The 13,240-nt window shown below is 31.4% G+C and overlaps 1 protein-coding gene across 6 annotated transcripts in view; it reads right to left on the reverse strand.

Annotated features, from left to right (window-relative positions):
• The window catches only part of LOC148609149 (uncharacterized), a 79,011-nt gene that overhangs the window by 26,355 nt on the left and 39,416 nt on the right, over window positions 1-13,240 (reverse strand). For 5 of the 6 annotated variants that reach the window (XM_088542928.1, XM_088542929.1, XM_088542927.1 and 2 more), the window contains 6 exons: window positions 6,430-6,695; window positions 3,867-3,966; window positions 2,038-2,150; window positions 1,413-1,524; window positions 691-827; window positions 258-347 (listed from right to left, as the gene is read on the reverse strand). In XM_088542928.1, the coding sequence (XP_088399054.1) occupies window positions 258-347; window positions 691-827; window positions 1,413-1,524; window positions 2,038-2,150; window positions 3,867-3,966; window positions 6,430-6,695 (818 nt within the window). Of the gene's footprint in view, window positions 1-257; window positions 348-690; window positions 828-1,412; window positions 1,525-2,037; window positions 2,151-3,866; window positions 3,967-5,897; window positions 5,983-6,429; window positions 6,696-13,240 lie in introns of all 6 variants that reach the window. The other variant, XM_088542926.1, reaches the window with a different exon arrangement.

Below are 13,240 nucleotides of genomic sequence, written 5' to 3' on the forward strand. Positions count from 1 at the left end.
TCCTTAAACAATAATTTTTATTGTACAATATACTAAATAAGTTATTGGATATAATGAAAAGTGTAATCTACAGATTTGGAAGTTTTACACAAGAATTACTGCCAAATTAGCGGCCTATTGGATCCTGTATAAAAACTCATCTTCCAACCAAAAACAAACAATTTCATATTGTTTCTATCAGGATCTATAACGTCAATATCTCAGAGACAATTTCTGATGACAATCCAGTGACATAACTAGTGACTAATTATTCCTACCAGGGAAGAAAACTGTCTGTCTGGTGGAGATCTGTCTCCTAATGAGGCCAATATTCTTTTTCTGTGTCCTAAAGAGGATATGTCTAATACCTGGAAAATATCATATACATATACATGTACAAATGTAGTATAATTATTACCTTAGTGGCAACAGAGCATATCTTTTATGTACCAGTCATTTAGAATTTTATCTTCTCAATATTGTGAAAATTAAGTGTCAACATGCAAGGTTTTAAAATTATCTAATATCAAACCCTTTCATATCACATTTTAAGCATACTTAACCATTATAATACAATACAACCAAGTTATTGGTTAGGTTTGGTTATTTGGAAACTAACCTGTTTTTTTTTCATTACATATCTTTGATTTAATGAAACAAATAGGAAATAACGAATCCTGAATCAGCGATTTTGATCTATCCAATACTTACTGTACTAAGTTCTAATTCCCAGAGTTGAAGGACTCTCTCCATTGTATTGTATTTGTGTGAGATGAATTTATCAAGGTAATGAGGTAAATGTATGCTTTCTAACCAGACTCGAACAGACTCTGGTGGGCTGTTGGCACCTGTAACGAGATAACGTCAGGTAAATGTTTACTTTTGTACCAGACTCTGGACTGTTGGCACCTCTAATGCGATAATGTCAGGTAAATGCATTTTACATCATAAAGAGAATATACCCCTTTCAAGTAGATTTACATCATGTTAAACCTTTAAATTGGATAATTTCCCCTTGCAATGACCTGCTGTTAATCAAATCTTCTTTCATTAACATGTATATATGATGCCTTACATTTATAAAAGGTTTGATTGAAACCTGTTTGGTGTGGGAGAAATTGTGCTTAGAAGATTTAGTATTTAAAATCCTACAGTTACGTTATTTCTCTTTCCAGGTTTTGGCCAATGATGAACTCCCTTCATGCATGTCTAATGTCTACTCTTTCTATAAAATAGCTGTGCTTAGAAACTATCTATTTCTACAGGCTGACAGACAAAAAGACATGATGATTCCTATATTCATTCCTTCCTGGCTTGGTTTTCAGGAGGTGTAAAAAAAACTGTTGAGTGTTTTCAGGCCATTGTTAGCTTCAACTCTACCAAACTGTGTCACAAAATCGTCCTCCTAAAAATAAATTTAGTTGGTGACTTACTTATGGGTATGATCTGTGTTAGTGTCTTGGCATGGTCTAGAATCTTCTTCCTATGTTCAGCTGTTGTGATACCTATGGACTGTAGGTCCTGATCTTCCATTATTTTTTCACCCTTTGAAAACAAAAATACATTTGTTTACTTATTTATTTATTTCAGCAAAAATTACCTAATGAGATGAATACTAATCTTCAGCAATCACAGACCTGATTAAAATTAAATTAAAAAACAAGATGTGTTGGCAGGACACTAATGCCCCTGCCTACAGTACAGGTTCTCAAATTTCAATGAAAAATATTCCACCAAAATTTTACAAAATAGAAGAGAACTTAACTGCAATCTGTAACTCATCAAAATTTACCTGCATAAAAATCTCAAAAGTTTGTGATCAGTAAACAAGAGGAAGCTCTTCATGAAAAATCATTATGTTTAGTGGGAGCTGAAAATTGGTCATTCTTAACCAATTTAAGGCTTGTTATACATGTGACAGCAAACTGCTGAGTATTACAGTGTCCAGAAAAATATTAATGTTGTTGATACTGTCATATCAAGTTTATCTATGATAGTGCACACATGCTGTCTATGGCTATAAATTTATTTTAATACTATCTATGAATGAAAACCTACCAAAAATTCTGTGTCATCAAATCCATTGGCATACAAGGTACTTTCATACTGCCCTAACCCAAGGGACTCTAACCATTCGCCAACACTATGAACACTAATGCTGTTCTTTGTACCTGTAATGTATACAAACCTATTTATCTATTCTGTAAAGTTATGGTAATACCTGTACATTCTATATTATTTAAGTTTGAATAACAGAGGCCAGTATATATCGTATTGTTTCAGAGATAAAAAAAAAAAACCAAAATCCAGCCTTTTTTAACTTATGCAGCATCTTATTGAGTAAAATTACTTATTGACAGAGCTACCCTGGGTATAATTTCCCCAATCTAATGTTCCACAACACAGTTGACATTAAAATATAAGGACATTTCTGTCTTTACTTTGCCACATCAGAGATAAAATTTAATGTCAATTAAGGTGCAATGAAGAATTCAGAGGCCTTATAAAAAAAATATATCACAAAGATAACTTTTGATATTTTTCACACATCTGTGTAACTCTGATTGAGTATATAATCCGATGTGAAATCTTTAAAGTTTTCATTTCTCTCCCATTCTGAGAGACTTTGCCTACACCCTTCTAGTTACGTAATAACCAGACTAGAATATCTAATGTGTTTTATCAACATCACCACATCATACAAACTGCTTATGCAATTTAATTATTTCAAAATATGATCTATGATTTCATAAATTTCTTTGACAAATGCTTGTCTCTAATTTAATAATACTTTGCCAATAGAACATCTGTTGAATAAATTCCAGTTACACAATGTCTGGCATTCAAAAGTATCCATAATAGGATTTCAATCAAGAAAACAAATCCTTGCTTATTAATTCTATGGAGGTCATTATAACTACCGGTAATCTATTACATGTTTGACCACTTTATCAATTAAGACAAATTAGTCTAATATTTATATCCCAAGTCTGACAGCAAAAGACAATGGTGTTTATAGAAGATTATTTCATACTATTACATGGTACACTTCATCCCTGAGTATCTACACAATGATACTTCTTATCATTAAACACTTGTATGGCATTAGTTCTTCCTTAACAATACATTATTAACAAATTGTATTCTGTAGGTTACTTCATAAAGATACCATTATCATGTCTTGTTTCAATTATGATTTCTCTTGACTTGGATATGATCTTAAACAGGATTTGTTCTGAGTGACACAACATACAGATGTAGAACACTGCACTCTCATACATTACAGCATTTTTACAGGGTTTCCCTCTCCACAAGATAAAAATATTTGGTGCAATACTTTTTTTTTTAAATCAGCAATCTGTACATTTTTCATATGATCTAGTTTACAGATATTTCTTTATCATCACATGACAATAAATGTAAAATAATTTGAAACAGAAAATTTTCTTTAAATTACAGACACTATGATAGACAGCCATTAGGTTGTTATTCAATGTTCTTACTCGGATTTACATGTAATTTTTACATTTTAAACATAAAGAAGTCAGCTTAAGCAAAAGCAAAGCTAAAATAAGATTATAAAGATTGATCATGATACTGATAAATCATAAATCACAAAAATATCACAAATAACAAAGAATTAACATAAGAATCACAACAATGAGGCAGTATATTGAGTTTGACTTTAAAATAACGATTGCTGAAGTTTTTATAACAGTCATACCATTAACAAAAGGAAATATAGTCAAAAGATAGAGCGGCGTCTCATAAAGAGAAAAAAACAAAGGTTTCTTATCAAATATAAAACTTCAAAATATGATTAACTAAAACTAACAGATATTTCATACTACATGTACATGCAGAGAGACGATGTGACATTCATTTACCTGTACTTGTAAGATGTTTAGTGAATAAGGCCTCAAACTTTTCAACGAAGACCGACTCTCGGTCAATTCCCGCCCCAAATGATGCCATTATATCCTCAATCTAGAGAAGAAGGTCAAAACATCATTCCAGGTGCATGCATTTGGAGAAAATCTACCAACTCATTCAAAACTACATATTTTTCATACCAAAATTTTCAGAGATTAACATGAATCACAGTGTAGTCACTATAAATAAAACTTTCTTATATTGCTTTTGTTTTCTTCCTTATCAATTAGTTTGACTATCACTTGCATTCTAATCTCTGAAATTTTAAAATCTTCACTTATCAAAAAATCTTGTACTCAAATCATTTTTTACCATGGATTACATTCAACTCATATCTTAAATACAAAGATAACTTTTCTATGATGTTAATCTTTCTAAACATGAGACACTGGTTGGGATATTTTTCTTGAACAGATAAAAGTTAAGACTACTAATCACCAATGCTTGTCACTTTAGGTCTAATTTGGTGAATCTCGAATTTACAAATGAAAGCAATTCTTTTAGCTGACTTACTTTTTGATCTAAAGCTGAGTCTGAATCCATTTTTACGATTTTTTTAACAAGATTTTCTGTGAATTTAAAACATACGGATGATCATGCTATAAATACAAGCAGAAGACAACAGGACATTATACTATATGTGTATAGATACACTTCAGTGAAGTGTTGATTTCCTGATTAAGAACATTATCTTATTTACACATTTTTTCTTAATCAAAATCCTATCGTTTATAACAGAAGAAAATGTAATATAAATCAATGGTGGGTAATTATATCGTAACTTTGTCTTCTACTTATATAGGCATGCTTGTAAAAAATGTCTGTTCTGCTCATTCCTTCCAAAAATAGGGGGGATTAAGCAATGAAAATAATCACTTAAAATCTTTATGGGAAATATAATAAAAGGTAATTACCATTACTATTCATTCGGTACATGTGTTTTAAGTACATGGACAAACTTTGGATGAAAATGAACAGAAACAAACATATTTCTTTTTATTATTTTATCTATTGAGGTGAAGATTAATGATAGTAGTCAGATTTCTACTGCAAGAGAAGCATACATGTATCTGTTATATCTGATATGTAAACAAAATATGGTGATACATGTACAATTTTTACACTATACTGCATAATTATGTTATTGATTTCAATAAGAAATCTTATAAATGTGAAATGCAGTGGCAATCCAGAAGGCACATACATATTATTTTGTCTACAAGCATTGCTTCAGATGTGAAAGTGTTTTCTCTCATGACTTGATTTGAATATGGCACTTTTTCAATTTTGGTAATTTGCAACAGTTAGCTGTACTTTCATGCACAAGTATACCACTGAAAAAAAAGAGAAAATGATTTTCCCACATGCTGGTCCTTCAGAAAAGCCATCATCTGAACTGATAGTTTCCCATCTATTTATATGTCATGACAAACATAGGTTTGTATGCAATCTAAGGTTAACAAATTACAGTTCCTGGATCTATTACTCAATAAAATCACCTAAATATTATAAGAAAGAATATTTCCTTCTCATTAATTTTCTGTCTAGAGACCTACTGCTGGCTTCCACTAAAACATAATTAAGTCTAGACAAGAATGGAATTGCCATACTATACCTAAACAATGATACCTGGTTATAGAGTATGCCAACTAAAGAACATTTTTCTGTAAATTTAGTGCAGCATTTAATTGTGTATGAAATGTTGACATGCAAATCCAATTAGCAAATTTGAAGGAAACAATTTTCTTAGCCTGCAGGTGTATGGATGGCTAATTGTTTCAGGTAGCAGACATCAAAATATATGCTTGTATTAAACATCAGATAGATGGGAACCTTGTTCAAGATGGAAAGTTTTTCTTCAAGCAGAAATTCAAGCAAGCAGATTGAAAGACAGGCAACATCACTCCACAATTAACAGAAGGCACCATGCCAACTTTAGGGGTCAAGGTCATTTCATGGTCATTTCTGGCAGGCAATGCTAGTACCTTCTAAAAGGTTGCCTAACTCTGCATCTGAAATACTTTCATCATGTGAAAGTTTGCCACCAAAACTGGATACAATATCTGCTATCTGTAAGAACATTGGTAATAATATATCAATGCTGTTGATACTAGTGGGAGTCTGATAAACAACAGCTGTCAAATTGTATTCTTTAACTGACGTCTTATTCAAATGGTAAAGAACTACTCCTTTAGATTTTATTCACCTCTTATCAGATAGAGTGTTTCTGATATTATCCTAATAAAAAAGCCTTTGTACTTATGCTGTTTTACTTTTCAAAATGTTGGCATTTTTTTTTTCTCTCAAGTCTTCAACAATGCTCATATACATACATTGAGCAGCTCCTTTTTACCTGAAATCATTTATTTTAGGCTTTTTTGCTTAACTCTTAAAAATAAATTTATTAATTTTGTTTATATAATTATTCACTTTTGATATTTCATACGAAGAAAGAATTTTATAAAAATCTAATTGACCAAAGATTAAAATATTGTACAACTAATTGTAATGCTATACCTGGTTCCATTCACATTCGTCATCAAATGACCCATCTTCTTTCATCCCAGATTTCATTTCCTTATAGGCCAAACGATCTATCATTAGTTCTTTGTCATGGTTACCACCTTCTTCTCTCTCCATTACAGGTTCAAAGGTCATGCTGCCTGTAACTAATGGCAATGACGTCCTTTTACCCTGTGGTCTGCCATGAGGCACAGCCACATTCTCATAAATTTGTGAGACGACTCTTCTTGGTCCACCAATTACTGATCCTCGCAAAAGGCCTGGAAAGAAAAAAAAATATGCAGAATGAATAACATACAATTAACGTCCAGAAAACATGGAGTTAATGAGATAAAGTTTGATGTCAAGATTACAAACATTGAAAACAGAATAATAAATTTGATCAAAGTTAATGAGTATAATCATTAATCATAGGTGGAGTATTTTCCTGATTTAACTAAATATTAATCATTCTAAGGTACTGGGATACAAAATTATTCAAAGAGAAATTGTGGACTTAACAGCTACAGCTGAAAACACTTAATAATTTCTGGTTTTGCTAGCTAGCATTCAAATTAAAATCCCTGCCATTTCAAATCACTCCATATAGAGAATGATTCGTAAATGACAACATATAGCAACACAATGTAATTGTCACATATATGTACTCCATCAATTGTATTATTATTTTACTTGAAATGTAAGAAAAAAAAGTTGGAATTGAGTTGGACTAATATCATACACTGATAGGATATTACATCAAGGTATGAGGACTATCAACACCAACCATATATAACACAGTGTTAATGGACTTACTTCTTGTAGACACTTTTCTTTTTATCATAATATTGAGGTTTTATGTTGTAAATTACAGATATCTCATAGAAAACATTTAAGGGAAAAGTATTCATGACCATAAATTGATTTACAGCATTTATAGGACCAATTATTATCTAACTTATATAAAATCTACTACATGTTCTGACAATGTTTACCTTTAACATCAAACAACATAAAGTATTTTAATTCTAGGATTTAGGTATTAATGAGGAACAACATGTAAGAACACTTCACATCCACAATTTAATTTTTAAAAGAAAGTAGACAGAAAGAGCTATTTGTTTCATCTAAGTGTAGACTAAATAAACCTGCATTAATTAATTCCTATTTCCACTTTGGCAGATTCTCCCACCTCCAGATTCCAGAAAAAAGATCATAACCCATTAACACTGGGGGAAAAGTTCTTTACTCTGTCAGAATCTGTTTATTTTAGTTTCTACTTATGTAAAGCACATTTCCCCTGTAGTTTTAGCACTGATACAGAAATCATGTCTGAGTGAGTTTTTTTCTCAAGCTTTTTTTCTGCAAAAGACATTATTTATATAATAGTTTTCTGATAGAATTCTGACACATATTGATTCCCTGGGTATTGGATCAGAACAGGATCATTGGTATTCTTTACATTTTTCTTGAAATCATGTTGACAGATATTTTTCTATCTCTCTTTAATACATGACAAGATATTCAGAAATATCTATCAATACATTGAGAGTGTTTGTGAAGTCATAAGAGTCTTCTTTAGAGTTTTGTATGAAAATGACATCATGCGACAACAGTGTGTAGTTGCACTATTAGCTTTTTTGCAAACTATAGTTGTTCAATAAGGAAATGTATATAAAATGATTAAAAAACCAATAATTGGATAACTGATAAAAAGAATAATTGGATAACTGATAAATATTTACTTTCAGATTAGATACGTACATTATAATACAAAATATACAGACACATGCTCAGGCTTGTTGAGATATTCCATATATATTTTTCCTAAAGAGCAGATTGAGCATTTACTAGAGATATAGATAGGCAGCAATTTCTGTTCTGAGCAAAATAATCCCCTAATGATACCTAAGTACAAAATGATCAAACATTTTACTCTTACTATGAGAAAGGTACCATCTTTAAAGTAAGACAAGAAGTCTTATTGAAGTCAGTACTGTTGTACTAAATAAAATTTGTGCCCTGTTGTCCTGTGTCCTGTAGTTGTATGTTTGCTAACTTTGATTGAATAAAACTTATTTGTTTAAATAGCTGAGGCAATGTGACCAAATACATAATTGTATTGGATTCAGTTACCAGTAAAAGACTGGTAAATGGAGCTATAACTAAACAGATGAACAGAAATATATATATATGGATGGGAAGCAGGCCATTAAACTCTGCTGTGGGAAATAAAAAATGTAACATTTCAAATCTATGAGGATATAGCCATTCTACATTATTACCTCTACAAATGACAAGTTAATAGCTTTCCAAGACTCTCAGAAGAACTTGAAGTTATTCTAATACACTTAAATAAATGCCCTGAATCCATACTGATTCTTTTACTTCCATTTTATTAGTAAGGTGCTGATTCTGACTGAAGCAGATGGGCAATAAAATAACAAGATGTAAATTGAAATTCTCTTCTTAAAATTAAATAATGGATTCTAAAAGATATGTTTTAAGCTAATGATTATGACCTATTGCACTATAACTGAGAATACCAGACTTACACAAGGTAATGACAAAATCACCAACTGATAGGCAAACTCTAGTCATTGGTCAAAAGGTATAGCCAAAGGAACAAACCAACTGATAGGCAAACTCTAGTCATTGGTCAAAAGGTATAGCCAAAGGAACAAACCAACTGATGGGCAAACTCTAGTCATTGGTCAAAAGATATAGCCAAAGGAACAAACCAACTGATAGGCAAACTCTAGGCAATGGTCAAAAGGTACAGCCAAGAGAACAAACCAACTGATAGGCAAACTCTAGGCATTGTAAAAAGGTATAGCCAAAAGAACAAACCAACTGATAGGCAAACTCCGGGCAATGGTCAAAAGGTATAGCCAAAGGAACAAACCAACTGATAGGCAAACTCTAGGCAATAGTCAAAAGGTATAACCAAAAGAACTGAAGTTCATATAACAAATGACAAGTCAAAAACCTGTAAGTTAGAAACAACCACTATGGTCCTGGACTTTGTACAGGCATTTCTGATCAAAATGAGTGGGTTTCCATCTGAGAATACTTTGAAGTCAGGAAGATATGACTAGTGAGAGGAATATTCTGATGTTACAAATATAAATGGAGCAACTTTAAAAATTAATATTTGTCAAAAAGCTTGGGATTAAATGCTGTTTCATTTAAATTACATCATATTTTGTTGTATTTTAAATGATCAAAATGGAACTGAATTGGTTCCAGTTTCAAATTCTTGTCTTCTCATTTACAAATTCAGACAAATTGTGACTGCAAGAATTTCAGTTGGACTGACATCTTGACAAAAAGCTCAGTCAAAATAATAGTACAGTTTTTTTTTTTATAGATCATGTTATCACTGTTGGTTTTGCAGATCTTTCATGTCTGTTAGTCTGAACAATGGAGGTCAATGCAGGTCTTAAATGGGTCATTCCAAACTGGGACCTATTTTTTATTATGTTTTCCAGTTAATTGTAGTTTTATTCTTCAATTTCAAGGTCAATGCAGGTCTTTACAGAATCATGGAAAGTTATGTTTTCCAGTTTTAAATATCTCTTTTCTTACATCAAAAAAGATTCCTTTTTAAAATCAAATTTCTTTTAAATCAATTAGAGTTCAAATGTCAAATTTTAGAATCTTCCATGTTCATATCCAAAACATTTGGTACTTCTTGTCCTAATAAGGCTTGCTGTAGACAATATAAAGAAAGATATGGAAAGACATTGATTAACATGAGTTAGAGATTTCTTAAGTTGTACCCATCACAATATTCTGTTGACACCAAAGCCAAAGAGCAATTACATCACTACAAATCAAAATACTACCCTGGAACATCAATCAACAGAAACCAATGATCAATGTGCTGAGATAGCATCTACCTAGTTTTATCTAGGATGAATGATGATGAACATGAAAAGTGATTAGTGCTGGGAAAAAATAGCTTGTAGGACAAAACTTATTTCTGTTACAGAAGTATGAGAAGCATCTTCAGTCTATGTACAGTATGCTTATCTACTTACAACAACTTGTCTTCTGTTTATAGAGCTGATGTACAACTGAACATATTGTTTATAGAAACACCATGCACATGTTCAATAAATCAATCTTTACCATAAGTATATCCAATTTAAATTTTCTTCCAATTTGAAAAGAATATATTCCAGAGAACTGCTTCAGTAAACACCTGGTAAAGCTGAAGAGTATATATGGAGAATTTCTTCTTCACAGAATGTCCACCCACACAATTTGGCACTCAATAAGGGTAAACACTGGTGAAATACAACTATTGCAATAAGACAATGCTATTAAATCTACTTATTGACTGATTGATTGATTGATTGATTGATAGTTTGAATGATTGATAGATAGATGACCTTGATCATTACTTGTATTTCAGATAAAAGTTTATCATTATCTGGAAGCTTTGAAAGAGCTGACCTCCTAAAATAGGTAAATCAAAAACAATCAATTTTTTTATTATCATATCTTAATTGCAAAATTGAAAACCTCTGTACTCAGCAGAAATTCACAAAATTAGAAACTGTTCAGTCTTTTATGAGTTCAAAAACCACTTCAAACAGTCAAATATGCTTGTTTGCTAATCAAAAACAACACTGCGATAAATATAGTCAGTCACAATTTTTGACACCACTCAATAAATATATATATATAACTACCATACAAATAAAACATGGTCAAGTACACCTTTCTGCAACCACAACAATACAGGTAAAATACAGTTAATCACAGCACTTTGCTAATTCTAAATTTAGGGGAGAATTGGTCAAGAGCAGCATTAGGGATCTTCACAGTATGGGCTAATTACTATCAAGCACATCAGTTTTACTACAAAATAGGTTAAATTCAGCAATGTACAGCTCTTTGCCACTTTATAGTACAATTCTGTCAAGTACATCTATGCTACTCCCCAATTAAGGTAAAATAGGAACAAAATTATTACATCTAACAGATTTTACAATGACATTTTCTTACACTTACTGCATTCAATGCTTTTTTGTCATTCTAGTTAACTTCCAATCACTTGCTGATGGAGAAAATAACTATTAACTAATATATTTCCTCTCGTCAGGCAAACAAATGTTTACTGTAACATTTACTCTTGTCAGGCAAAACAAATGTTAACTAATACATTTCCTCTCATCAGCCAAAACAAATATTATCTAATACATTTCCTCTTGTCAGGCAAAACAAATATTTACTGATAATTTCCTCTTGTCAGGCAAAACAAATGTTAACTGACACATTTACTTTTGTCAAGCAAAACAAATGTTATCTGTAACATTTACTTTTGACAGGCAAAACAAATGTTGTCTGATACATTTGCTCTCGTCAGGCAAAACAAATGTTATCTGATACATTTCCTCCTGTAAGGCAAAACAAATGTTAACTACTACATTTCCTCTTGTCAGGCAAAACAAATATTTACTGATAATTTCCTCATCAGGCAAAACAAATGTTAACTGATGCATTTACTTTTTTCAGGCAAAACAAATATTATCTGTAACATTTACTCTTGTCAAACAAAACAAATATTAACTGATGATTTCCTCTCGTCAGGCAAAACAAGTATTTACTGATAATTTCCTATTGTCAGGCAAAATAAATGTTAACTGATACATTTCCTCTCGTCAGGCAAAACAAATATTTACTGATAATTTCCTCTTGTCAAGCAAAACAAATATTTACTGATAATTTCCACTTGTCAGGCAAAACAAATGTTAACCGATATATTACTGTAACATTTACTTTGGTCAAGCAAAACGAATTTACTATTGACATTTGCCCTTCTTATTTTAAATATTTCAAGGCTTTATTACAGATTATTAACCCTTTTCTAGTCTAATTTACTTAAGCTCTTAATCTTCAATTTGTTTTTAAGACCTTGTTTCTAAAAATGGCCCTACTTTTAAACATATTCAGACATCACTCAAACCTGAGTTTGATACTGATAGTAAAACCAGTTTCAGTCAGGGACCAAAACATGATACTTTTTATGATTACATTTAAATAATTAAGTCCATCCATCTTTCTGGGGTAAACTACTGGAGCTTATCAAAGTCAGAAACATTTATTTTTGATGTAGTATTTATACAATGATGATGAACAACTGTAATAAATACATTATCTGTTTTATGAATAAGATCCCAGAAGAATTGCTATCTAAATTACTTTTTTTTCTGCTTTTAGATGCTGGGCTAATAGGCTGCATTATAGAATGAATTTCCCATTATAACAGGCATTTTCTATTTAAATTTAAAATCCTATAAGTCTGATAGGGAGCAATCAATGATGCCTGATCAATGCATACCTAGTGGTAAAATTATTTTGTTCATGTGAGATGTAATACAATTGAAGATTTATTATTCACAGGATACAATCTTTTGTCCTTTTCCTGGTTCAATAAACCACAAATTAAAAACTAGATGTCACATGTTGGTGAAAACAGTATCAGACTGTAAAAGATGGAGATGGAACTATATACATGTACAACACTGCATGGGTCAAGGACTACATCAATCCCAGAAAACCAGGAACAAGAATAACTATGTAGATGTCAGTATGATATATATCTGGTTATCAATTATCTACCTATTGACATGGTCATTATGACAGGTAATTATCACAGGTTATTTAATTAATCAATAATTAATAATATCCTGATTATCGGACAGATTATCTAAACATCTACAGGGCAACATGTTAGCGAGGTGTGACAAAAAAATCAATGCATCAGAACAAAATTCAAAACCTGAACTATAACTTGCCATGGTAAAGTGATGTA

This window comes from Perna viridis, chromosome 8, assembly GCF_037379345.1.
Source record: "Perna viridis isolate PV_CMFRI_1.1 ecotype Kerala chromosome 8, ASM3737934v1, whole genome shotgun sequence".
Classification (NCBI taxonomy): domain Eukaryota; kingdom Metazoa; phylum Mollusca; class Bivalvia; order Mytilida; family Mytilidae; genus Perna; species Perna viridis.